We start from the raw sequence: 23996 nt of genomic DNA, 5'->3' as shown, positions 1-23996 counted from the left end.
TACAGTAGATCAGGCGGCGCACTCCGCAATTTCAAACCCAAGAAACGGGAAAAATAAATCCCCATTACCAACTCCCGCCAGCCATATTAAATTGAGACTGCTTTTATACCATTTTATCCAATCTAATGGTTATGACTTCCGCGAAGTGGAGGTATGTGTGGTTCCAAGACAAGTTGTCAATAAACCGACAAGGAGTTGAAGCTACTTGTGAATAGGAAGATCGAGAACCAAAGTACCGTCCAGACGACACGAGGAGCCGGCAAGATGTCAGGACCATCTCTTATCGCCTCGGCGGAGCAGTCGATGGCAGATATACCGATAGACCCGAGCTTGTTGGCGGAAGACACCGCAGCCGAAGAACAATTTGAAGCTGAGCAAGACGAGGCTCAATCAAGCGACGAAGCTCAAAGCGAGCTCAACGAATACATATACTCCGACGTTGACAACGACGAAGATGAACAGCCTGAAGCTGGCCCATCAGAGTCTCACGATGTGGACGATGCAGTCTTTGAGTGCGTCGACATTCATTGGGATAGACAAACTGCGAGCTGATGTACGAGTAGCCGACTCGCTGGATATGTCTCACGCGCACAGATATCCGGCTCAACAGGTGATTTGGGAGGAAGAGACTTTCAGCGAGAGATAGCTTTGGCAGACTCAGAAGAACTTCCTCACCTCTCTCGTCGCAGATTACCCAAAGTAAGCTACATCTCACAACATGTATCTTGAATGATCTGACTATACTGACGGACACCATTTTCAGCCAAAACGGATACACAAACCGAGTCACGAGGTTACCCGCCTGATGGGTCAAGCGAACTTTCAATTCGTAGAAGAACAATATTCAGAGGCCATCGAACTCTATCTGGAGGTATTGCGGCATGATCCCTACATGAGCGCTGCTTGGGCATCGCTGGCTACGTGTTACGATGATACAGGAGACCGAGAGAAAGCTAGGCAGATGAGGTTTTTAGGTGCTCATATCGATAATGACGAGAGTGCATGGAGGGATCTCGCTTATCAATTCAAGTGAGTCTTGTGTTCCTCATGGTTTGTATTTCTCCGATGTTTCGAGGAGAGGTTGATCGACTGTGACTGACGCACTGAATCACCAGAGAAGCAGGACAAGAGGATCAATGTGTCTATTGTCTTCGTAAAGCACTCAAGTTCAATCCGTCAGCTACGGACTTGCTCTTCGAGCTAGGTGTGATATATATCGCTCAAAGACAGAAAACCCGGGTACGCTCATTTCTCCCATATCATGTCGCCGAAGTATAAGCATATAGCTGACCTGGAGCTAATATCTTAGGCAAGTAATGTCTTCAGGCAATTGATGAAGAATGAAGTTTTCGCACGCGATTTCGACGTCATCATGGAATTTCACCCGATCATGCTGGAAATGAACCAACGCTCGTACATCGTACAGACAATGAGAGAGGCATTCGAGTGGCATCTGAAGACTTTCAACCCGCCCATTCTTGAATCGAATTTAGGTATATGCACGATGAGCATAGAAAGGATCATCGAGATAGTAGATGATTTCCTAGTATTGGACGATCTGGATCAAGCTCTGGAGATAGCCAGAAAAGGTCAAAGATGGTTGCAAGGAAGAAAGGCGCAGAAAAACTGGGATAATTTCGATAAAGATGATAGGGAGTATGATCCCCCTGGAACATCTAGGTTGAACGCTGAGACCAAAGAGATGGAGGACAATGAAGGGTTCGAACTGGATGTTCACCTCAGACATCGTTTAGCCTTGATTAGACTTCGCCTGGGTGATATCGATGAAGCGATGGTAAGTGTGTTTTCCCATGAACAAGCAACCACGCTGATGTGCTGCTCAGATCCACGTCAACGAGGTACTCGGTCTCGACGTCTTGCAATATCATCCCTTATTCGTGGAGATGGGAGAAGCGCTGATGAAGTGCGAATTATGGGAGAGAGCCTTGGGCTGTTACGCCACGATCCAAGAGTGTGAAGAGGTGCGTGTTTTCGATTTGTTGATTGCAATGGTATCAACACTGAAGTTGAACTATGCGTGTTATAGCTGCCGGACAGTACGGATGAAGTTTACAATATTGGTATATGTCATTACCACTTAAAGGACTATCAACAAGCTGAAGAAGCTTTGAAATGGGGTAAGTGCAATCTCCCATACTCTCCGCTTGAACAGGCACACTGATTGACAATGCGTGTTGGTTCTAAGTGGTCGATAATTCACCGGATAACATCAATGCTAGACTGCGTCTAGCAAACGTACTAGAAGATATGGGGAGGAAAGCAGAAGCCCTTGAACTTGTATCAGACAGTAAGTCTTCTGAAATTGCTCCATTCTCCCTCGTCATTTGGCTAAATCTGAGCTGGAATATAGTCATAAGGACCAGAGCACATAGGGAGAAAGACCGATACTCGATGCGCCGACCATCCGAATATCCAGCAGATCAAGAGGAAGAACCTACTTCCACTGCCTCGTACACCCGAGCAGAAAAAGCAGCAAACAAGAAATTAACCAAGAGGATACTGGAAGATCAGATGCGATCTCAAATGCAGAACTTATGGAAGGACGTACAAGATGCCGAGAAAGGTATCGAAGAAGGAGATATCGGGGCTCTGGATAGGTTCATCAGTGCGGCAGGTACGATGATTGAGAACTATAGATTGAACAGAGGGAATTTCTCGAAATCTAGGGTGGGTCAAACCAGCTCTCACTCCACCATCAACATACAGAAACGTAATAAATCTAGCGAAAGATCTGCGTCAAAAGCTGATAACCTTTCCTTTGCATTGTAGGGCGTTGTACGGATCCTCAAGTCCCGTAAACAGAGACGGAACGATTTGGATACCCAAGTTAGGGAGATGCAAGATCGTTTAGAAAGAATGTTAGGATGTAGGTCGTTCTTAGTAGCTTGACGACAAGGGTATTTATACTAATGCTGGATGATAGTCGAGGATGATGCGCCCGCCGATCAGCCAACTCATATCACGTATCGAAGAACAGAATTCTACGGCTTGAATTACGAAGAATGGCTGACGCTTACAGTCAAGGTGTGTACCAACTTATTTCTTCCTCAAGCACCGGTTCACATTCAGCTGATACCGTTCGCGTACCAGTATTGCTGCGTTCTCATGGTCAAAAACGAGGAAGACATCGCTATGGATATACTTGAGCATGTCATCTGGTCCGGTCTGTTCCACAATAGGCGATGCGAGATTGCCTTGAGGCTGACTATCATTGGTGGGTGTCAGAATCAGCGCACTTTGACCCCCATGGTCTTGGCTATATTCAATCGATTTCAGCATTATAGTCATTGATATATACTGTGCTTCTAGCATGCGCAATGAGACTACGGGCATATGACAAAATCACCGATAACTGCAAGAGACTATCTCAGATGCAACAATTCGACCCTTCCCCTATTCTCTTAATGCTAAATACCATCTCGACTGGCGGGATGAAAGCGTTACATGCTTGGGGGACAGCCTCCGTCCAGAATTTCATCAGTCGGGAAATGAGGACGTATCATGAAGTCATCTCGGATTTGACTTCTTTATCCATATCGCGAGAAAACGGCGAAGAACAGGACGATGGCCCAAATCGAGATCGAGAACAGAGATCAAACTCGATCGCGCCTGAGACAAGAACCGGGGTAGCGCCTGCGCTTGCGCCTGGATCAAAAATCCATTATAGTGCACATTTCGAACGATGGGCTCATAGTAAAGGTAATAAAACTGATGATGGCGTTATCGATCGTAATGATCTTGATCAGAGGTCAGATACGGAAGACGCAGACGGTGCCGGAGTGGGAGTGGGAGGGGAAGAAAAGAAATTCAAGCCTGAATTACCTAAGACCGATAGTCCGTATTGGTATACCCTCCACGGACAGGAAATGGTCACCAATAGGAGTTATCAGAGTGCTTTGTGTGAGTTTGCGTCCCTGTCCCCGTACCCAGGCCCAAATTGCTTCTACGTATCGCACCAAATAGATATAGCGATACCCTGCTGACTGTTTGTGGGTGGTCGACGATACAGTCTACTTGTTCAGGGCGTACGAGATCGATCAGTATAATCCATTCATATGCCTCTTAATCGCTCAATCTTTCTTCGGAAGAGCCATGAACCGACAGAGTGATAACAGAAATTATCAACTTGCTCAAGTACGTATCAGGTCACAAATTCAAGTCTCACTTCCTTCAGGAGAGATATCACTTGCCCTTTCTCGCCCTTCGCTTTCCCCTTCTTCGGACATATGTCTCACGAGACCATCAGACCTCAGACTGACTAATTTACCTTTTCCGGGGAATCTTAGGGCATGGCATTCCTCACTCGATATCGTAAACTCTCGTCCCCTGACGCCGTGACCCAAGAAGAAGTCGAATACAACTACGGCAGATCATTCCATGGTATAGGTATAAACCATCTGGCTATCAATCATTATGAACGAGTCTTGAGCAGTGTCAATAAAAGGATGGATGAGAGTATGGATCCTGATGTAAGTGTCCTGTCAAACTTGAACATCCCGCCATTCTTTTCTGTTCGCTCCTTGTACCGAATGAAACGAGATCGAAAACTCCCAACAGAAGCTCGTTGGCTGATAACATGATACTGATTATGCGCGATTTATCATTGTGTCGCACAACTAGGCAATAAGAGAACGCTCGTTAGCTCGTCAATCTGCCCATAATTTGATGCTACTGTATTCGACTTCTGGGAATTTCAAGTTGGTGAAAGAACGATCGAAATGGTTGGCTATCTGAGTTGTACGTGATCTGGGTTCGAAGCTGAGCGTGGAGAGCTTTGAGCGTAGAGGGTTTGTATTCTAGTAGATCAGTTGTATCTCAAGTATGTAAGTCATAACACTGTAGTTATTATTTGTACATCTGAAGAACAAGATCCGAAAAACAGAAGTTATGTATGTTTGCATGATATCTACATAATACGATCAATAATTACCGTACGTAACGTGACCATATCTGAGCTGTCTATAAAAACAAAGTCCATCTCCTTATCTCCCTCATTTCTCGGGACCAGCTGAGAACAATACAGAATACTCTTTGACTCCAACAAGATCATTTTCCTGATCTCCCTGACTATATCACTTGAATGGTCTGATCGAAATTTTGAATCATGTTACCTTATCTCCTCCCTTGTTGTCGGTGATCATCACTACTAAAGCTCAACACACTCTCATTGCCCACCTCGTTCCCCAATCCACTCTGACTATACGTGGACATTCCCCGCGTGGCTTCAGTCTCGAAGTACCTCCCATTGGCAGATGCCGTTGCCGAGCCCGATAACGAGGCGTCGGAGCCCGATCGTACATGATCGAAGCTCGCCCGCGGGTTGTTCGGATCATATAGAGATACACCCCTCGTAGAAGCGTTGGAAGCCGCGGAAGCCATGGCTGCGGCGGAATTGTACCCCGTCGAATGGGTCGACATCCTCGAAGTGGCATTAGTCAAGGGCGGTGCTAATCCAGTAGAAGTCGCTCCGTTATTGTGGAGATTCACGGATGATCCTCTTCGAGAGCCAGAGGGGGAATCGTATTCGTTCGGCAGGTAGACTGAGGATCGGTTCAAGGCTGCTGCTGCTACATTTGGACCGTATTGAGCAGCAATTTGACTAGATGTCACCCGCATAAACCATCAGTACAACTCGTATGAAGGTGGCAAGGGGAAGTGGAAGTGAAGTGGATCACCGGACTCACCCAGCATACTCGTCCATGATGACAGCCATACTACCCAGATCCAATCGGTATCTCTTAGGCGTCAATCCTTTGCCGAATCGGTATGTGATGTGGTTGGAGCACAGCAGACTCGCGACGATGATGAGGATGTGCGCGGGCACTAAGCCGAATGAACAAGCTACCCAAATACCGAGGACGTGTCGCTCGAGGTGGAGATATTTCGCCTTGCAGCCTGGTAAGTTGGATCGAGAGTAACACAGGGGCGATACTGTAGCTTCGACGAAAGGTGAGAAGTATCCACAGCATCGGAGCTGTCGTTGTCCAGGACGGATATCAGCTGCGGATCCATACTTCTGAGAACGCTGTGCAAGATGATGGAAACTCACGGCATCCTGTATTCTCAATCTACCTTGAGATCCCAGTGCTCTACTCCATTGGCTGTTGATCTTACCCTCCAAATTGAAGGTCTTCTGCTTGTAAGTCATATATCCAGGAGTAACCATCAGAGCCAAGCATATCCAGAGTAACAGAGTGTAAACAGCCAAGAACGCTCGATTGTTGAGTAGAATCCCAGCATAGCCTATAAGAGAGGTGAGGACTATCATCGCTGCTGCCACGGTCGAAACTGGATCGTACATCGTTGGATCAGCCTCAGTAATGAAAGGAGGCTAGTAAACAGTAAAGTGCTCACTGATAAGTTCGGTTCGGTTCCCTACTCGAATGACATCGGATTGGTAGAAAACGTTGAGCCATACCAGGATAGCCGAGATCAAAGCGGTCAAGCCGTAGGCGATGAGCTATAGACGGCACAGCAGTCATCAGAATTGTGATGCACAAAAATGTCGTCTGTTAAGGCGATACAAATCGATGATTCACAGAAAGATAAAGATTTAAGGACTCACAATCGTATTCGCAACGAAGAGAACCCATTTGAACCTGTTCCACCTCAACTTGGGCTTCTTCTTCTTCAATCCTCCCTTCCCAATCTGGAACACTACCCCTTCATCATCATCAACCGTACCCATCATGCCCATCCTCTGCGCATTCGCAGCGAACGCATCTCTTCCTCCTCCTTGTTTCGCCTTCCTATTCAACCTATCTCCAGGGGCATGCAATTTCGTGAATTTCGCAGGTACGTAATTCAACGATAAACTACTTTGTCTATTCTTGCCATAATCGCCCACACCTCCTTTTTCAGCATTCATCAGCGAAGTCGAGGATCGTCTTGAGGATAACGGCGAGTCTCCGGAATGGGGTATGAACGGTGCGACGGGCGGGACAAGGTCATCGTCGTTCCTGTAATTGACTTGTTCAGGTGCGTGTCCATGTAAAGTAGATGACATCCCTTCTGAACCCGTTGGCGAGCCCGCTCGATTATAAGAGCTGAATGGATTATGCGATTGGTGAGACGAGTTTGTAGGGGAATTCGGATCGAGGAGCGCAGAGGCGTTGGAATGGCGTCGGAATCGATCAGAATTGGGGATAGGTAATTTGGAGGCTAAGTTGGATAATTTGGATCGTCGTTTATTGGGATCGTATGACATTATTCGAATTCAAAGATTTCTCTCTTGGCGCTCTGAGTATATAAGTATACTAAATCCGATTGTCGTTCAGGTGGTACAGAGAATAGTTGAAGCCATGCAGAGTCGTACGGTATAATCCTCAAGAAGAGAGGCAAGGCGAAGAGAAGCGAGGAAAACAAAGTGTGGCTCGTGATGTCGACGTTTCTTTGCTTTTCCCCTTTCTTTCCCGTAAGGAATGGGTAATTACTGGGTTTTGAAGACGCGCAGCGCTAGATTTCGTATTTTACAGGTCGACCATATACACCCCTTGCTTTGGTTAGGGCGTTTTGAGGACGTTCCAGGAGATAATTGGCGTTCGTCAATGCACGGTGTGTACACAACGACAAAGAAATGGGTATTGTATGCGTAGAAGATTGACGGTTTTATGGGATGCTCAACAACAAAGAGAAAACCCGTACCCGTCCACCGTAGTTGAGTTGCTGTGCAATCGAGGGACGCTCCTACGCGTATCAAGATCAAGGAAGATGTGCGGGGTAAAAAGAGAGAAAGTCGAATTGGCGGAGGAGACCGCAAACTTACTTTTAAGCTTGTGTGGCATCAAGCTGCGTCATAGTCCAGCCACGCCTTAAGACCGACCTTCTTCTGTCTCTTGCATACAGATCATGCAGATGACTGTCTTCAAGAGAGACACGTTGTCATACAGGAAGGAACGATAGCTCAAACATGGACTGTGCAAACTAGGGATCCCATTGACTGCAGCATACACAAGAGGGAGTGCTTGATCGTGATTACCGCAAACATGCATTCGGCTCAGCCGTATATCACAATATGCAAACCTAACAAGAGCATATGAAGATCAAGCGGAGGAATCATACAGACAAAATAGAAGCAAAGGTATATCACAAGCAAGTATACGATATGGTATTATATGATGAATATCCCACAATCCGGACAAACTAAGATAGCTCAGAAAAACAGAAATGAAAGGATTGACAAATTGATTATGAAGCGGGAAAATGGAAAACGGAAGACAGAGACAGACACAAAGACAGCAGAAGAGTAAAATTCGTTATAAGTGATTTCGTTAATTTCGGATCCGTTCGTTCGTTCGTTCGTTATATATTCGTTAAGATTAAGTTCGTTATCAAGGCCACGAGCAGTGGGATTATGCGCTATGCACAACACCCATATCCATTTTTAGCCTTTTCTAAATCGGCTTTCCCGTCCTTGGGATCAGTGAGCATCACGCTGTTTTTCTTGCGTAATACTCTTTCTCGCTCGATTTTATCCTTCTTCTGAACGAGAAGTGAGGTGATCGATTTAAACAGTGCTTCGACGCCTGTATACACGGATGGGATGATCAGCTTTGCTCGAATACCAGTGTTCAAGTTTCTTCCTGGAAATGTCAAAGCACGCGATAAGACAACTCACCTTGTCCTGACAGAGCACTACATTCTCCTAATCTGATCCCTTCCAATTCAACTCCCCACAGCCCATCCTCATCGACTTCCGATGCAAAATGCCCGGTACCGCGCACCGGTTCGTCTCCGTACAATCTCGGATCTCGGCCGAGACTTCCGCCTCTGCTTCTCATCCCAGTCGTGGCGCCACTGTTCGACTTTCTGAATCCTGAGCCAGTCGATGCCGAAAGAGGAGTCAGAAGCTCGCCAGACTGTTTCTTCTTGATCCCTTCACCGAATTCTCCCAAAGTCTCAGCTGCACCTGGACCTTCTCCCATCTTCCATGATCTGGAGGACCAATCTTCGCTTTTCCTTCTATCTGCGCGGCTCACACCGCTCTCAAAGTTATTGAAAAGAGGCGTACTTTCCACTCGGACCCTTGGGTTCGGTAAGCCTGCGGAAGGTCTGGAAGATGAGCTGTCACTTGAAAGTCTAGGTGAAGTGGGAGTTTCAGCCAGTTGAGCAAGGGAAGAAGCAGCACCTGAGAAGCTCGTCGTTCTGCTTAGTCCAAGTACACCAGAGATTGAGAACCGACTACTTCGATTCGACCGATGACCCATCACGGCTGCAGAAGTGATGGATGGTCCGACCGCTTCAGTGAAAGTTGCTGAGGTAGGCTTTGTGGGCGATTGTAGAGCTGGGAAAGCGAGTTTGGTAGGCGAAGTGGGTGAAAGGAACTTGACCGAAGGCGGGGATGAGGAAATCTTGACGTTGGGCGGAGTCGCCTTCCCGGATGCCGGTCGACTCGTGGGGAACGGTACAGCCTGGCGAGGCGTGTCGACTGATCGTGGAAGTGGGACAGGTGGCGTGGACTGACCAAGCGTTGACAGAGCACCGTAGGAGTGGGATCGGGAAGGTGGTCCGCTGGCAGGTGTATTGACGTTACTGTTAGGCGACGCGATACGAGACACCGTAGTAGAGGATCTGAATAATGACTTAGGAGGGGGTGAAAGGAGGATGGTTGGCTCCGGAACTGGCGGAGGCTTGAGCCATGTTTTGATCGTGGATCGAGCTTCTTCGAAACTGCAACAGAGTGACGAATGTCAGACGTCGCTCTTGGCCTGCAAGCAGTATTATAAATATCGGACTGCGGACTCACCTTACAACCCTATCACGGCTCAAATCGATTTTTGCCCCAACAACGAAAATCACAGTCTCTTTGGGGACGGTTCTTCCCAGTTCTTCCAGCCAGCTCCTGACATCTTCAAAGCTTTGCCTATGTGAGACATCGTACACCAGGACGCAGACGTGTGCTCCTCTGTAATAAATCGGTGCCATTGATCTAAACCTCTCTTGCCCTGCCGTGTCCCAGATTTGCAGCTTCACCCGGGCACCATCATGCACCAATTTTCTCGTGTGTAGACTTGATCCTATGGTCGCTGGTGCCGGGATGGTCGAAAAGTTTCGTGTCGTGTATCTAAGAATTAATGAAGTTTTGCCCACACCCTGAGAGCCCAACAGCACGACCTTCGCTTCTAAGCCATCTGGGCCACCTAAATCTGGAGGCGCCATCTCGTTGTTACTGGCAGACAAATGAATCGCACCCATTCGCGGTGGCGTTTGGGCACTTGCATCCGACAATGCTCGGGTAAGACCATGAGTTCCGACGGGTCCATGCGATGTCTGTCGAGGTAAGGGCGGTATATGATTCCGTAGTTTTGCTCTGGAATCGGCACTCCTACTTTCGGACATCCTGACTGAATGAGGTGCGGGATGGGCGGTCTGACTTCTCCTGGGTCGAGGCGGTGGACCCATGGATTTTGGTCTTGTTGTTACAATTTTGCTTTCACCAACCACTTTGGGCGGAGCGGTCTGGGGTATACCTTCTATTCCGCTTTTCGATCGGATCCGGCTTGGAGGCGTTTCTATTGCAGATACACTGGAGCTGGTGGATGATTCAACAGATATGATAGGGACTCTTCTAGGTGTTGTGTCGTTTTCCTTGCCGGAAGGACTGTCGCTCGACACAAAATACCCTACTGGAGACTCACGGTCGATAATGCTGACTTCGTAAAGCCTGTCATCGTCTGCTGGTGGAGCAAGTTTGATCATCATTGTCGGGCTGAGGACTTTGCTCGCTGGCGGTGATGGGTCCGGCGTCGGCGGTAAAGGCGCTTGGAATTGAGGTGTGAGCTCAGGCGTCAATGCAGGTAGACTGATGACTGGACCTTTGGGTGCTGCCGGAGCCGGCATCGCGCCTAGATGATGTGACGACATATCTGCGGGAGGTGGTGGACCTAGGGCTGAAAAGGAGTGCGGAGCAGGATATGGGGAGGTATGTCGATGCTGGAATATAGGAAATGGCACAGGGTGAGAATGCGGTTCCGGACCAGGGATAGGAGATGGGAGAGGAGGCGGTAGTTCCGCATGAGCCGATACAGAGCCTGAGGGGACGTAAAGCTCTGTATCCGAAAATGGCTGATGAGCTAAAGGCGAAGCAACCACGCTCATTCTGTCTAGCAAGTATCCCTCTTCGTGTGTTACTAAAAGTCTTGTATAGTGGGGACGCGATCGAGGTGAGCGAAATTTTTGGAAGGTCTCCGTCTGCAAAGCCAAACTCGCTAGTTGATCTAAACTTGTGGAATCCGGTCCGAGCGTAAAAGGTTGATCGATGTTCTACTGCGACAGAATGCTCTGTGCGTCCAGATTGATTCGCAAGGACAGTGATCGCGAGTTACAAGACCAAGGTGATGAAAAAGGGGCGCATCTGATCAGCGTAGTCCTGCAATATCTTTTGCTGAACAGCATGTGGTGAAGACAGGGTGCCGATAGCTAGTGCAGGGAGTCGGGATACACTCACTGATGAAACTGGTTCCTGAGAGGTCACAGACCTCTTCGACGCTGAATAGTGTAAACAAGCTGTTGAGGTGGCGTAGAGGTGATGAGCTTGATGTCGGATGCCGAGTTGGTCGACAAGCACCGTCCAGTCTCGTAGTGCGTTGAGATGAATGCGGGGAATGATTGATTCGGGTACAGAAAAGGAGTGATCTAACCGATACAGTAAGCGGACAAAGGATAAGTTGATCGTCAGGACGTCAGCGGTTTGTTTTAGATCAACAGGTCTTCATTCGGCAATAACGCACAAGCCATAAAGTGGGGACGGTTGGGTCAAGAGTAATCGAGGGGTAAGAATGGATGTATTAGGTGGCAATAGGATTGAAGATGCTGCGTGCTGCGTCGCAGGCGGGTGACTTGAATAGAGGTATACAGGTAGAACAAGCACTCACTGCTTTCAACTCTGGAGCCTGAAACGAAGCTCGGAATGATGCCTTTGGATGTACCCAGAGAACAGGGGTGAGAAAGATGGTCCCGTATATTGCAATTTCGCTGATATCCAGGTGTTATCGTTTTGAAGACTCTAAAAGATGATCTGTTTGCGACATGAGAAGGAGAAATGCGTGTTGTCTGCCTTTGGTTGATCTGCTGACAGTGATGATTTAAAACAAGGGGGAGCGTGTATGCTGTATTATCATGCGAATATTTGTCGAGTGAGCAAGATCAATTTGTGATGATATCTGACGTGAGATGATCGTGAATGAATCTATGTCTCTATAAGTCTAGTTTGCCCTAACACAGAAGGAGAGCCGGCGTGTGCTGGCCAAGTGGGGGAGGCGATGACTGATGTGATGGTGTGATGTAGGTGGCGAGTGTCGGTAGCTTGCCTTCCCTTCATCGGCTTTTTTCCCTTCCTTGATGGTGATCGTGATGAGGGCTTCTTCGTTCTGTTGGTACAAGTGTGTGTTTGATGGTGGCCAATTTGAACTAAGCCGCTAAATTCCTTCCTCAGCTGACACGGGCTCTTCCCGGTTTGACTTTTCACACAGTCGTTCCTCTCGCTTATCGCTGCAATCTCACTGATTCTGTCAAGTGGGGACTCCAGTGACTCTATTCTATATTTTCTATATTTACTGTTGATGCGATGAATAATGGCTATTCATGATTTCACGGAGGGGCACAGGTCGAACTGAATAAACGAGGGCAGGAGTCCTTTGATGGTGATGGATGATGATTGATGCCCTAACCAAAAGGACAGAGTCTTGTCCGACGCTAGTGCAAAGGTCCGTGCGAGTGTTGAGTATCCTCAAAAACCAGCTTCTGTTGGCACGGTGGATCTTCGCTTGATGCCGCTGCTGAGCCAACAAATTTTACAAAGAGTTGAAGGATTGTTTTAACGAGTGTGATAGTCCTGAGGTTCGATGTGATTGTAAGATGGCTAAGTGACTTTTGTGACAATCTGCGGCAATGAATGCGGGGAAAAGTACAGGGAAGAAATTCGAATTTGATGTCGCTGTCGCTGTTGCTGTTGTCGGTGTTGTTTAGTTTGACAGAATTCAGTCGCGTTGATCTCTAGGAGTATGGATGTAAACTATCTACAGATGTTTGACAACAATGATGGTGATTACAACCCCTTAGAAGCGAAGTGAATGATTGCGATGATAGCGAGGACTATCCTCTTGGTCATCTTAGGAGGCAAAAGGTGAACAGGAAGAAGCGCACGGTGACGGTTGGTGAAGAATAGTCAAAGGACGAAGGGCTTGTCAGGGATTTTCCTTGGAAGTGCAGTTGTTGCAATTGTTTTGAATAAACAATATCAAGGCACGTCTGACCGACTTATCAGGGGAATTAAAGTTATATTCCGTTTCATCTCGAAAAGCACTCACGACGGACATCACCGCCCAACAGTTGTCATTAGGTGTGGCTTGAAATGCGGGATCGTCGAGCGGGAAGCATCAAGTCCCTACAACTACAATCGCTGCAGTGCCAATACGATATGAGGAAGATTGAAGTAGTCTAGCTGTTGCGTCGATGCATTCGAGGGGAATGCTATGGTCGGCTTCGCTATCCTCATAACCTATATCCGAGGGGTATCGATGGGACAATTTGGGAGGCAGATGCTCAGATCTGCATGAGGTTAGGCGTCAGAGGGAGAAGTCCGGTGAAACTACCTCGGTCAGATGCTCGGAGCCCCATGTCAGTATGACGCCTTTGGTGGGAATGTCGATTTTCTCACCGAGGAGATGACTAACCAACATAGAAGATGACTTAAGCAGTACTTATAAGCAGCGAATTCATAAGCCATCCACGACACACTTCTTTGTATGTATGCATATATAAGGAAGCTGAATATCCTACATCATACAATCCTTTATCTGTAACTCCTTTTTTTCACCTTCCTACCGTGAAATTGCACCCGACAACACCCAGAACACTTACAGAAAGAGCAGGAACCATGTCCGCAACAAGGAGAATTGCAGTGATCATAGGTGCCGGACCAGGTCTAGCAGCATCTATCGCCAAATCACTATCAACTACACACTCTTTGCTCTTGTTGTCAAGATCCCTTCCTGATTCACTTCCGAAACTGAATTTGCCCACGGGTATCCCGAAGGAGAATATACTCGCTTTATCATCCGATGGATCCGCTTCATCCCTCAAGAAGGTATTTGAGGATCTGAAGAAACATTGGCCCGACTCCAGAGTCGATGTAGGAGTCTACAATGTCAATCAGTCTTTCGTCATGAAGGACTTCTTGGATAGTGAAGAGAGTCAGCTTAGAGCGGGGCTTGAGAGCGGTGTGTGAGTCTAATGTCTGCTTTACACTCGTCCCGGCACGATGTCAGGTCTTGCCATGCCTGAGAACGCTCCCGTCTATCGAGAGCATTGTCGCCTGCCCAAAGAGGACACGACACGCCTTATGCTCTGTATAAGCGAATACTGATGATGAATATGTGCAGCGTCGGAGGCTGGAATTTCGCTCAATCACTTCTCCCGCTCTTCCTAGCCAACGAGCCGGATAACACAACCGGTGCCCGAGGTGTCCTCTTATTCACCGGCGCTACCATGTCTCTCAGAGGAGGAGCCAAGTTCTCCTCTCTTGCGCCAGGAATGTTCGCTAGACGATCGCTATCTCAATCGCTCGCACGTGAATTTGGTTCTAAAGGTGTACATGTGGGTCATATCATTGTAGATGGGATTATCGATAGTGAGCGTGTACGAGAGCAGATGGGCGAGGACAAAGATAACACTGTAAGATCACTTTTCACCATCTCTGCCAACCCCACCATCTCCTTCCACTTGTCGAAGCCACGCTCACTTGTGACTTGGGTGTTCTAGCGTCTCAACCCCGATCACATCGCTCAGACCTACCTGGCCCTGATCAATCAGCCAAGATCCGCCTGGACTCAAGAGCTAGATCTCAGGTGAGTAATTGACCAGATGTTGAACAATCACTAGTGAGCTGAGGTGACTAGTAATCCTATCTAGACCGGACAATGAACGTTGGTAAATCGGAAGTCATTTTGACGGACCGAGCAATGGTGTCAGCTATCTATGTGTCATGTATGTATGTATGGCCGTCTCAAAGAGCTTCGCGGAATCCCAGCAAGTAAGATTTATGCAGCCACATCACTACGAAAGGTTTGCATACCTGTCTATGCACCTTGCCCAGACACTGCTGTGTGTGGTCATCAAACCTCCATAACCGAGATCTGACATCTGTGCCCGTGCCTGGGTGACGCATGTCTTTGCCGGCGCGATTTTCCGGCATCAACAAGGATTAGATGGGACGATATCGTCCAGGATACAATGACTTGCTTCTTCTCTTCCTTTCTTACCTACTGCGATCAATCTACTTGATAGAGTGGACCGGACAATATATACCACATAGACTATACCCTGTCTTAGATCATACCACTCTCATCCATATCCACTCGATACAGTTCTCGTATCGATCGATCTCACAGAGCGATACTCCGAGGTGAACAGCTCATCGTCAAATCAGCTAGATGTCCTCTATCAACCCCCTTCCACTTCTCGGTCCGCATTTACCTACCCTCATCTTATCGACCCTTTTCTTCTATGCTGTGCAATATGCTTCGCATAAGATCACACCCAAGATAGTGAAGAAGTACGGGGAGTTTGATAAGCGGACTAGAATAGGTTGGGCGAGTCATACAGTCTGTCAGTATAAATACCAGCTAGCATCTCATCTTGTTCCTCCCTCCTACCAACTGGCCTTGCGCCTCGTGACGAAGGCTCAATGTGATTCATGCTCATCTCTGCTGTCCCCGTGAGCATGATACCTGCATGCAGTGCTGATTCAGTCATCCTCTACTCCGTAGCGATGGTCCATGCAATTCTAGTGATCCCCCTCGCTTTCCGATGCCTCTCCTCAAGTTCGCTCAAGGCAGATCCTGTCTTCGGGTACGACTCGTTCGTAGGACACGTATTCGCTTTTAGCTCGGGCTACTTTCTGTGGGACACGTTGGACTCGATGCTCAATTCGACAATCGGATTTGTTGTTCACGGTGAGCTTTCTCTCTTGATCCTCTTAAAGCCGTCATAGGTCTCGGTCCGAAAGATGCTTAGAGGCTGAGCTCGTACCATTCAGGTGCCGCATGTCTAGCAGTATTCATGTTCTCCTTCGTAAGTCTGTCACATCCGTAACGAATTGCATGCGATGTTTAGCTGATATTCTTGATCACACACCAGCGACCCTTCTTAGCTGGATTTGGTGCACCTTTCTTGCTTTGGGAGTTGTCAACGCCTTTATTGAATATTCACTGGTTCATGGTCAGTCACAATTCAACAGCGCGATATCCGAGAGCCGCAGAGCTGACCGTGTGCAATCAATAAGGATAAAGCTGGACTATCCACAAGATACCCCACTTTCTTCCTTGTCAACGCTCTGATGTTCATGCTGGTGTTCTTCCTTGCGAGGATCGTATATGGGGGCGCCAACGTGAGTCCGCAAAATTTCTCGCTAGCTTCAGTCTGTCAATGAAATTCCCTGAATGCAATTTCTCGGATGAGAGCTGATGAAGAGTTGATACATGATCAGAGTCTGCTATTCTTTCGAACAATGTGGACTGAACGAGCTCGTATACCTTTACATTTGCATAGTGAGCTACAGATCATTTGTACCATTGCAAGGCGGCAGCTGACGTCGAGGCTAGTCATATACTGCTCGGGAAACTTAGCTTTGAACGCTTTGAATTGGTTATGGTTCTTCAAGATGCTTCAAAAGATGCTTGCTCGGCTGCAAGGTGATGAGAAGCCTGTTACGCATGCTAAGATCAATGTTAGAGGAGAGAAGGAACCTCTGCTTAGAAGTGCGGAGCGCGACAAGGGCGAAGGAGAAGACGAAGAGGAGGAAGGTAGTTTGACATTACCTGCGAATCCACCTAGTCCGACGATTGAGAAGCGGGATAGTGAGGGGCTGTGAGGAGTGATACATCTCTATACGCGCTCGCTAAGTGCTGTTCACACTTAATACACTAAATATGCATAGAGCATCTTGAGAGACAACGTATAATGGAGGTTTGGCATGTATTGGGTGCACCGATATCGGGCTTCGCACATCTTCGTACCTACCGGTAATACCTATCTCCTGCACTGCGAGATCGCGTACGAGAAGCAGGGCAACGATGTACATACTTGAAGGTGCTTTCATCGGGTTGAAAGGATCGGAGGAGGAGAACGCAATCCTGCTTTCTTGTGAAGCTCTGGTCAATTCTCAGATCTTCCTCCTGCAATTACTTCCGCAGCATTGTCTGACGAGAAGGGTGAGTATAGTCGTCACCTGCCTTTGAATGTGTCTCACCACGATCAAGATCTCGTGGCTAAGCGAGGTTAATCGTTCTTTTGATGTTATGATACATGGTTTGATCAGCTCTCAGACGTTGGTACGACGACAAAGCTCCAACGCTAAATCGCGGGTTCTCGTAGTCTTGTTGACTTCGTTACTGCTTCTTGTTCACATCCTCAAGGTTTGGGGCATGGGGGCTTAGGGATTGAGGGATGTAGGTGGAGCCGCTGATGTTTGACCTGAATGCCGATCAGTGCGGTCGGGTGGTACCCCTTTTTCAATTATTTCCGTTTTGCTCGCAATTCTGCGTGTAGGCTGAAGCAAGTAGGGGTTCTCATCGTTCTGGCTCGATGGGATCATGAGATATGGGAGACAGCTGGCTGAACCGGCTGGCAACGGGTGTTGTCAACACCATCCCGAGTCGAATTGCAGAATCAATCACCTCGTCAACGCTTTTGCTGGACTTGCATCTGAAACGATGTCAAAAGCTTAAATCGATCATCCTACCCCTGGTCTTATCTAAACTTCGTGATTTTCAGGGTTTGAATAGACTGCCTTTCGCACCTCGCCGCACTAAAGTCGAATCAACCATCATCACCATCATCCGTCATCATCGCATGCATGCTCACTTAATTACACACGTCCTTTGGAGATTGATCACTTGTTTACTTCCTCCTTATATGGTCTCATGGTGATATGTGCGTAAGGGTAAGAGCCACACCGCACACAGCACACAGCTAGAATATCCGATCCACTTGACCCCCTTTAACTTTCAATATTTCGGTCTTCCTTCTTCCAACTTTTCTCTACGTATATATATACCAGGTATCTTCCTTTTGAATCTTTCTCTTCTTTCTCTCTTCTTCTTCAGTCTCGCATATGAAAACAAAAGGGTCCACCCCCCGCTTCTCATCTTGGTGTTTTCATTGAAACCACTGAGTCGTTCTGCTTTCATTCACTTCGCAAAATACAAACCCTCGTAGATTATCTTCCTCATCACCTTCATCCTATCTAAACAGGCAGACGTCTTTCTTGAGAGCGGTGAGCGTCCTCCGAGTCCTATTCTATCACACCCTGCATTCACATGGAGATGCCTGTCTGCCCTAGATCTAGTATACACCTCGGTGACGTTCACTTCTCCTTATTGAGGAATCTGCTTACACCATATTCTCTCGTCAGCTCAGATCGACCTTCTCGATCGATAAGCAAGTCACGTCACAATGCCACCTAAGACTGTAGCCGATGTATGTTTCAAAGAGCTTCGCGTAAGTAGGGCATCGTGCTGATGTGATAGCAGGCTAAGGAAGCCGGTGACTTAATCACCGGCATGGAGAATCTCGCTATAGCCAGCAGAAGAGGAATGCAGGAAACTCTTGATGGTGAGCAGCCGTCCTCCCTCCGTATGAAAGCAATGGGAATGAGACTGACGAAGCTTTCTTTCACCTCATAGGTTGTCCTCCGCGACCCGGTAAGTCCACGAAATCGACTTATCGTGTCATCACGCAATTCCGCTAATAAGATCACTCTCCTTACAGGCTACGGAACCGCTGGAAAGGCCATTAAAGTGGCAGCGAATATGTACGAATCTAAATTCAAAGGGCCGGGCGCCACAGTGCTGTAAGTATTCCGATGTACTTCTGCCAGCCTCTCATACAGCAATAAGCACATGTTCACGTGTATATTTAGTCATTATGATATCGATATAAATCCCGTAGTCAAAGTGACCAATCAAAAGTGAGCCACCTACGACAAAATCCTGCCTTCGCACTGATGAGATTACACAGGAAACCCCGAGCTCTCCTACAGGCCGTGTGGGATCAGATGGTGGCTGAAGTCAAAGGCGAACTCAAACAAGCTTTGGATGCTGCCGCTTACGACCAAGTGTAAGCTTGCAACCGCACGTCTGTCCTTCGGGCTTACTTACAAGACTTATATGTAGCAAAAACTTCTATACCCCTTTTGCCGTACCAGGTCACAAGGTAAGTCAAAATTTACGCTGGGCAAAGGGGTCGTATCGGCTGAGATCCACCGCTGCAGGCGGAAGTTAAAGTCGCCCTGAAAGAGGATGGCAAAGAAGCGAAAAAGGATGAACGTCGATTCAAGGTGGTAATGCAACTCGTCAACAAGGTTGATCTTTCCACGATTGAAGACTATTGTCATGGAATGAAGCAGTCAGCAGATGCGAAAGAAATGATGGTAAGCCAACAGAGGAGCTGACCTCAACCGTCCATGCTGATCAAGCTTCGTCAGCTCACCGCTATTCAAGCCATGAATGTCTTATTCCGACAAGATCCGGCGAAGAAATATGTCATGTCTGGTGCAGCTGGCAGGAGGTTCTTTAGCGAGGGTGAGTCTGTCAGCTGTTGAATCGAAACAGCTTTCTGAAGTCCTCTTCCCCTTCAGAGGGCGGCATCCCACTGTCAAACGGCGGTATCCTTTACCCAGGCTTTCAGCAGTCATTCAGGTGGACCTCAACACAGCATGCAGCGCTACAGGTAAGCTTATGCCTTTTTCAGTAAGCATCTCACTAGCTGATAGGTGGCTGTATTTAGATTGATACGGCTTATTCCGCTTTTATAGAACCCGGTATGCTACCGGTGAGTAACAAACTTCACATAATTCCTGCAAGTTCGAAGCTTAGTCTTCTGTTCACATAGGACGTGTGCGCGAGACTTCTTGGAATGGGAGGTGGTGGCGGCTTTTCAGGTCGGGGTGGGCGAGGTGGAAGAGGCTTTGATAGAGGCGGCAGAGGCGGTGGTGGGAGAGGTGGTGGTCCTGCGTACCACGGAGGCGGAGCAGTCCCCGCCATTCAGGATCTCAACCCCAATCAGATCAGGAGATTGAATGACTATCTCAAGACTGCGAAATTTAAGGTCGCACATCGGTAAGTCTCAATCAAGCACTCGGCATAGGGATAACGTCTGACTCGCAAATTGTGACAGAAATACCGACAGGCTCTTCTCCATAAATAAGATCACTACTCAGCCCGCCGAAGCTCTCAAATTTACCCTATCCGGAAAAGATGGCAAGCCCGATCGACAGATTGGCATTGTACAATACTACAAGGAGATGTACAATAGACAGGTCACCCGACCTCGTCTCCCCTGCGTTCAATACGGGAAGAATAACTATATTCCGTCAGTCATATTGATCCGGCAATCTCAGCTAATTCCTTCTACGTCATGCTAATGTTTGAGCAGTCTGGAATTTGTGAAGCTGCAGCCCTTCCACAAAATACCGATGCTGAAATTGACTTCGGATCAAACGGCCGAGATAAGTTGTTCATCTTTCACAATACTAGAATACCTGGTCTGACGACTCTACACATCATTAGACATGCTGCCAAGCCCCCACCTGAGAGGCAAGCCGCTAGTGAGTGTCTATTCGGCATATTGCGAACTGCGCTGATACGGCTGGTCTTCCAGTCGATGCTTGGCGGAGAAGGCTGGACTATACCAACATGCCTAAAGTCAAAGCTTGGGGGGTGCAGATCAACAAAAAGATGATGGAAATGGGGGCAAGGGTATTGAATCCTCCTAATATACTCTACGGAGGCAACAAGACTTTGAGGGCAAACTTCGGGTGAGTCCACCTGGCTAGCCCGTTGAAAAGGATTGACCTGAGCAAATGAACAATAGGGCGTGGAACCTGAAAGCGGTAAAGGTGAGATCGCTGGTCTCATTCAATTGGTGCGAACTCAGTATCAAACGCTGACCAACTCGCAGTTCACAAAGCCTGGTATGGCGCTTAAGTCTTGGTCTGTCATCTCCTTCGACGAACGATGTGGTGTGCCAGATCTTCGTGAGTTCGACAGTCATCCTTGTGGATGATCAAAGCAGTTTACTGTTCATGCAATTGTTCAGAGAAATTTATCACATTGTATGTGACCTGAAACATTCTAAACTATGCTCTTGACTGATTTGTGCGATGGTACAGTTTTGTCGGTCAACTCAATGCCTACGGTCAGTGTTACAGGTATCAACCTCGCCCGATCCTGCTGATACATGCGGAAATAGGTTGCACGGTCGAAAATCGACAGCCCGACTGTATGCAATGGAACCCTCATGCTGGTAAGTACTTAGTTGATCAAGGGTCATCATACGGCTGACGGTCATTTCAGCTGGCTCAGGAACTGGGATCAAAGCTGGATTACAAGAAGCGGCCCGAAAGGCCTACATGAAGAGCAAAATCAATCCGCAGCTCATCATCGTCATCATGCCAGTAAGTGACATTGCGCGCATGCACTCAAATGCTGGAGATTCCCGCTGAGATTTATTCAATCGTAGAGGAAGGATGTGGCAATGTATAAAGAAATCAAGTCGGTTGCAGGTAAGCTACCCTCCGGTGTCATTGGCTAATTGGAATACTGATATGTCTTTGAGATTTAGCCGAGGGTCTTCTCAAAGTGAGCTTGCTCCATAATGTGTAGTCGGTCCTCTTTGAGACCGGCGCTGATATTTATGCTATAGCCCGTAGTCACGCAATGTCTTCAGTCACAGAAGATAAAGAGCGACCGTGGACTTGACCAAGTGAGCCGCGAGTGATTCTGCTGCCGTCGTTGCCACGTGATCGCTGAAATTGCCACACAGTATTGCGGTAATGTTGCAATGAAAGTTCACGTCAAGCTCGGCGGTATTACGCACCAAGTGTCTCATGGGGTGGGTCTTGATCAACTCACTGTCTGAGTTCATCTGGACAAAGGTCTAACAAGCTACCAGATCGACTCCAAAACCATGATGATCGGTGCCGATGTGAGTGATCCTCCGGCAGAGACCGCATTCGGTATGCTGATTCGACTCTACAGGTGACCCATCCGCCGCCCAGAGAAGGCCTCATTCAGCCTTCCATTGCAGTCAGTGTTTGCGCTATCAACGGTGAGAACAATAAGTTCGCTCCTGCTATCAGACTACAAGAAGGCCGAGTGTGAGTGTTTGCCGGTCTTGGGAACATTCGTCAACTGATCATGGTTGACGAACTCGACAGGGAAATCATTCAGGATCTGGAGAACATGGTACATGACCACATTCTGACCTTTGAAAAGAACACCAAGGCTAAGCCGGAGAAAATACTGTTCTTCCGTGACGGAGTTTCCGAAGGGCAATATTCGCACTGCGTACAGTAAGTGGTCCTGGTATATCTTTCGCACGTCCCTTCGAAATGGGCTGGCGCGTTGATGCTGTGTCGTGTAGGTATGAGGTAGAAGCGGTCAAACGAGCAGCCAGACGATTCCCGAAATATATGCCCAAGATCACTTTCGTTATCTGCGCAAAGAGGCATGCAATGCGATTCTTCGCTACGAGCGAGGCTGATGTGGACAGAACCAAAAATCTTCCCGCTGGTGAGTCCACGACATCCCCTCCATTGTCCTACTACGACTGCCTGAGCACCGCTGATTGCAATCAATACTCCGATCGCCAGGTACAATTGTCGATACCACTGTGACTTCGCCGATGGTTCATGATTTCTATTTACAGGTCAGTTCTCGACCTCCAACATTCAGAGTATGGTCAATGGCTAGATCACTGATAGGCAAGTTCTGATCAGGCTCACGCTGGTCTCCAAGGCACTGCAAGGCCTACGCACTAGTAAGTGTAGCGATGCGCAAGACTTATCGTCAGCTAATTCGGTCAATGTATCGCAGCGTCGTTGTCGCCGACGAGAACAAGGTGGGCGCAGACATCCTCACCTCAATGACAGAATTGACTGACGTTGTATCCAGTATACCGCGGACAAGCTCCAAAAGTTGGTCAATGATCTCTGCTATACCTACGCCAGGGCTAGTCGATCGGTTTCCGTAAGTGTATGCTGACCAGGGTGAAGGACACAATGCTGACAGCTTTACGGAGCAAAGCTGGTCCCCGTCGCATATGTGAGTGATCATCTACACCGTCGAAGGAGCGATCGCTAAGTTCCCTGACCGTCTTTTAGTACGCCGACATCGTCGCCGAAAGGGTGCGAGATTGGGTTTACTCGGAGGACTTCTCCGAAGCTGCGTCGACCGCTCCGTCTTCGGGATCCGGAGGACCCCGACGAAGAGAGACTGTCACGTTCGACCCTCTGCGTCTCAGTAAGTTGTATCTTGGTGCGCAATGTATACGGGCCTGCGTAGCTGACGAGACATCTTCAGAGAAACGTATCGAGAACGAGCCAGATTGTAAGTCTATCCTCCTGAATTTTCTGACTTGCTTCTTAACATTTGGATTCCCTCTCCATAGTCAACAACGTTGCCTGGGTGAGTTCACATTGCTCTCTCTCCGCGCTCGGGTGCTGACTTGCATCCGCAGTATATGTGAAATTAGTCCTTCGGCAGCGTGGACCAACCCAAAATATCGTTTTCGGTATTTTGTGGTCTTTTTACTGGATCACAATATTCGTTGACCTCATAAAATAGCTACAGGACGGGTTGCAAATGGGAGATCGGAGTTTGTATTGGTTATTCGAGCGATTATCGCTGTTTGTACTTGTCTATCTCTTGCTCGCGAAAGTGTTGTATCCAGTGACTGAAATATCTGGAATGTATAGTAAACCGTATCGTCCTAATGCCATGTTTGGTCGGAGATTTTGCATGGCCGTATTGCTTTTCTCTCGTTCCTTCTCTCGGTGGAAGTCCGAGGAGCGGATTATCATCAATGCTTGGGAATGACTTGGATCGATGCCAAAGGCAGGTATGACGTCCTTTGATGAGTCCTCACGCATTGACCCACCATTCATGGTTCTCACCACGAGGTCAAGCTTCTTCACC

The 23996-nt window shown here is 47.9% G+C and overlaps 6 protein-coding genes across 6 annotated transcripts; 4 read left to right on the top strand and 2 right to left on the bottom strand.

The window, feature by feature from the left end:
* Window positions 1-264: 264 nt before the first annotated feature.
* I303_102034 (uncharacterized protein) lies at window positions 265-4755 on the top strand (the record flags this gene model as incomplete). Its single annotated transcript, XM_065968459.1, has 16 exons — window positions 265-512; window positions 564-699; window positions 764-1029; window positions 1116-1239; window positions 1310-1795; window positions 1845-1982; window positions 2048-2138; window positions 2207-2308; window positions 2372-2688; window positions 2791-2887; window positions 2945-3045; window positions 3112-3235; window positions 3331-3921; window positions 4031-4155; window positions 4308-4490; window positions 4642-4755. 16 exons carry the CDS (start codon window positions 265-267, stop codon window positions 4753-4755), a joined length of 3243 nt encoding a protein of 1080 aa, XP_065824531.1.
* A 378-nt stretch (window positions 4756-5133) lies between these two features.
* On the bottom strand, window positions 5134-7228 carry I303_102033 (uncharacterized protein; the record flags this gene model as incomplete). The annotated part of the gene is made up of 5 exons (XM_018405181.1): window positions 5134-5620; window positions 5706-5995; window positions 6071-6309; window positions 6376-6481; window positions 6587-7228. 5 exons carry the CDS (start codon window positions 7226-7228, stop codon window positions 5134-5136), a joined length of 1764 nt encoding a protein of 587 aa, XP_018265462.1.
* Window positions 7229-8379: 1151 nt separating this feature from the next.
* On the bottom strand, window positions 8380-11118 carry I303_102032 (uncharacterized protein; the record flags this gene model as incomplete). The annotated part of the gene is made up of 3 exons (XM_018405182.1): window positions 8380-8546; window positions 8639-9690; window positions 9767-11118. 3 exons carry the CDS (start codon window positions 11116-11118, stop codon window positions 8380-8382), a joined length of 2571 nt encoding a protein of 856 aa, XP_018265463.1.
* Window positions 11119-13897: 2779 nt separating this feature from the next.
* On the top strand, window positions 13898-14953 carry I303_102031 (uncharacterized protein; the record flags this gene model as incomplete). Its single annotated transcript, XM_018405183.1, has 4 exons — window positions 13898-14244; window positions 14403-14694; window positions 14782-14867; window positions 14932-14953. The coding sequence occupies 4 exons, from the start codon at window positions 13898-13900 to the stop codon at window positions 14951-14953; spliced, it is 747 nt and encodes a 248-aa protein (XP_018265464.1).
* A 499-nt stretch (window positions 14954-15452) lies between these two features.
* I303_102030 (uncharacterized protein) lies at window positions 15453-16891 on the top strand (the record flags this gene model as incomplete). The annotated part of the gene is made up of 7 exons (XM_018405184.1): window positions 15453-15627; window positions 15789-15974; window positions 16058-16092; window positions 16159-16239; window positions 16304-16408; window positions 16508-16568; window positions 16623-16891. 7 exons carry the CDS (start codon window positions 15453-15455, stop codon window positions 16889-16891), a joined length of 912 nt encoding a protein of 303 aa, XP_018265465.1.
* A 1583-nt stretch (window positions 16892-18474) lies between these two features.
* Window positions 18475-23547, top strand: I303_102029 (uncharacterized protein; the record flags this gene model as incomplete). The annotated part of the gene is made up of 39 exons (XM_065968458.1): window positions 18475-18498; window positions 18552-18633; window positions 18705-18722; window positions 18790-18871; window positions 18941-18988; window positions 19039-19137; window positions 19194-19233; window positions 19292-19450; window positions 19505-19601; window positions 19658-19749; window positions 19807-19851; window positions 19912-20138; window positions 20197-20391; window positions 20455-20464; window positions 20533-20626; window positions 20680-20836; window positions 20893-20917; window positions 20980-21055; window positions 21118-21133; window positions 21191-21216; window positions 21271-21324; window positions 21375-21475; window positions 21541-21583; window positions 21643-21659; window positions 21724-21783; window positions 21844-21912; window positions 21973-22005; window positions 22059-22177; window positions 22238-22372; window positions 22444-22592; window positions 22673-22728; window positions 22799-22839; window positions 22896-22920; window positions 22974-23048; window positions 23106-23123; window positions 23183-23321; window positions 23382-23408; window positions 23470-23486; window positions 23539-23547. The coding sequence occupies 39 exons, from the start codon at window positions 18475-18477 to the stop codon at window positions 23545-23547; spliced, it is 2799 nt and encodes a 932-aa protein (XP_065824530.1).
* Between the last annotated feature and the right edge of the window lie 449 nt (window positions 23548-23996).

The sequence above is a fragment of the Kwoniella dejecticola genome, chromosome 2 (genome assembly GCF_000512565.2).
Source record: "Kwoniella dejecticola CBS 10117 chromosome 2, complete sequence".
Lineage (NCBI taxonomy): Eukaryota > Fungi > Basidiomycota > Tremellomycetes > Tremellales > Cryptococcaceae > Kwoniella > Kwoniella dejecticola.
The sequence above is the reverse complement of the archived record's forward strand: the minus strand, read 5'-3'. Positions and strand labels throughout refer to the sequence as shown.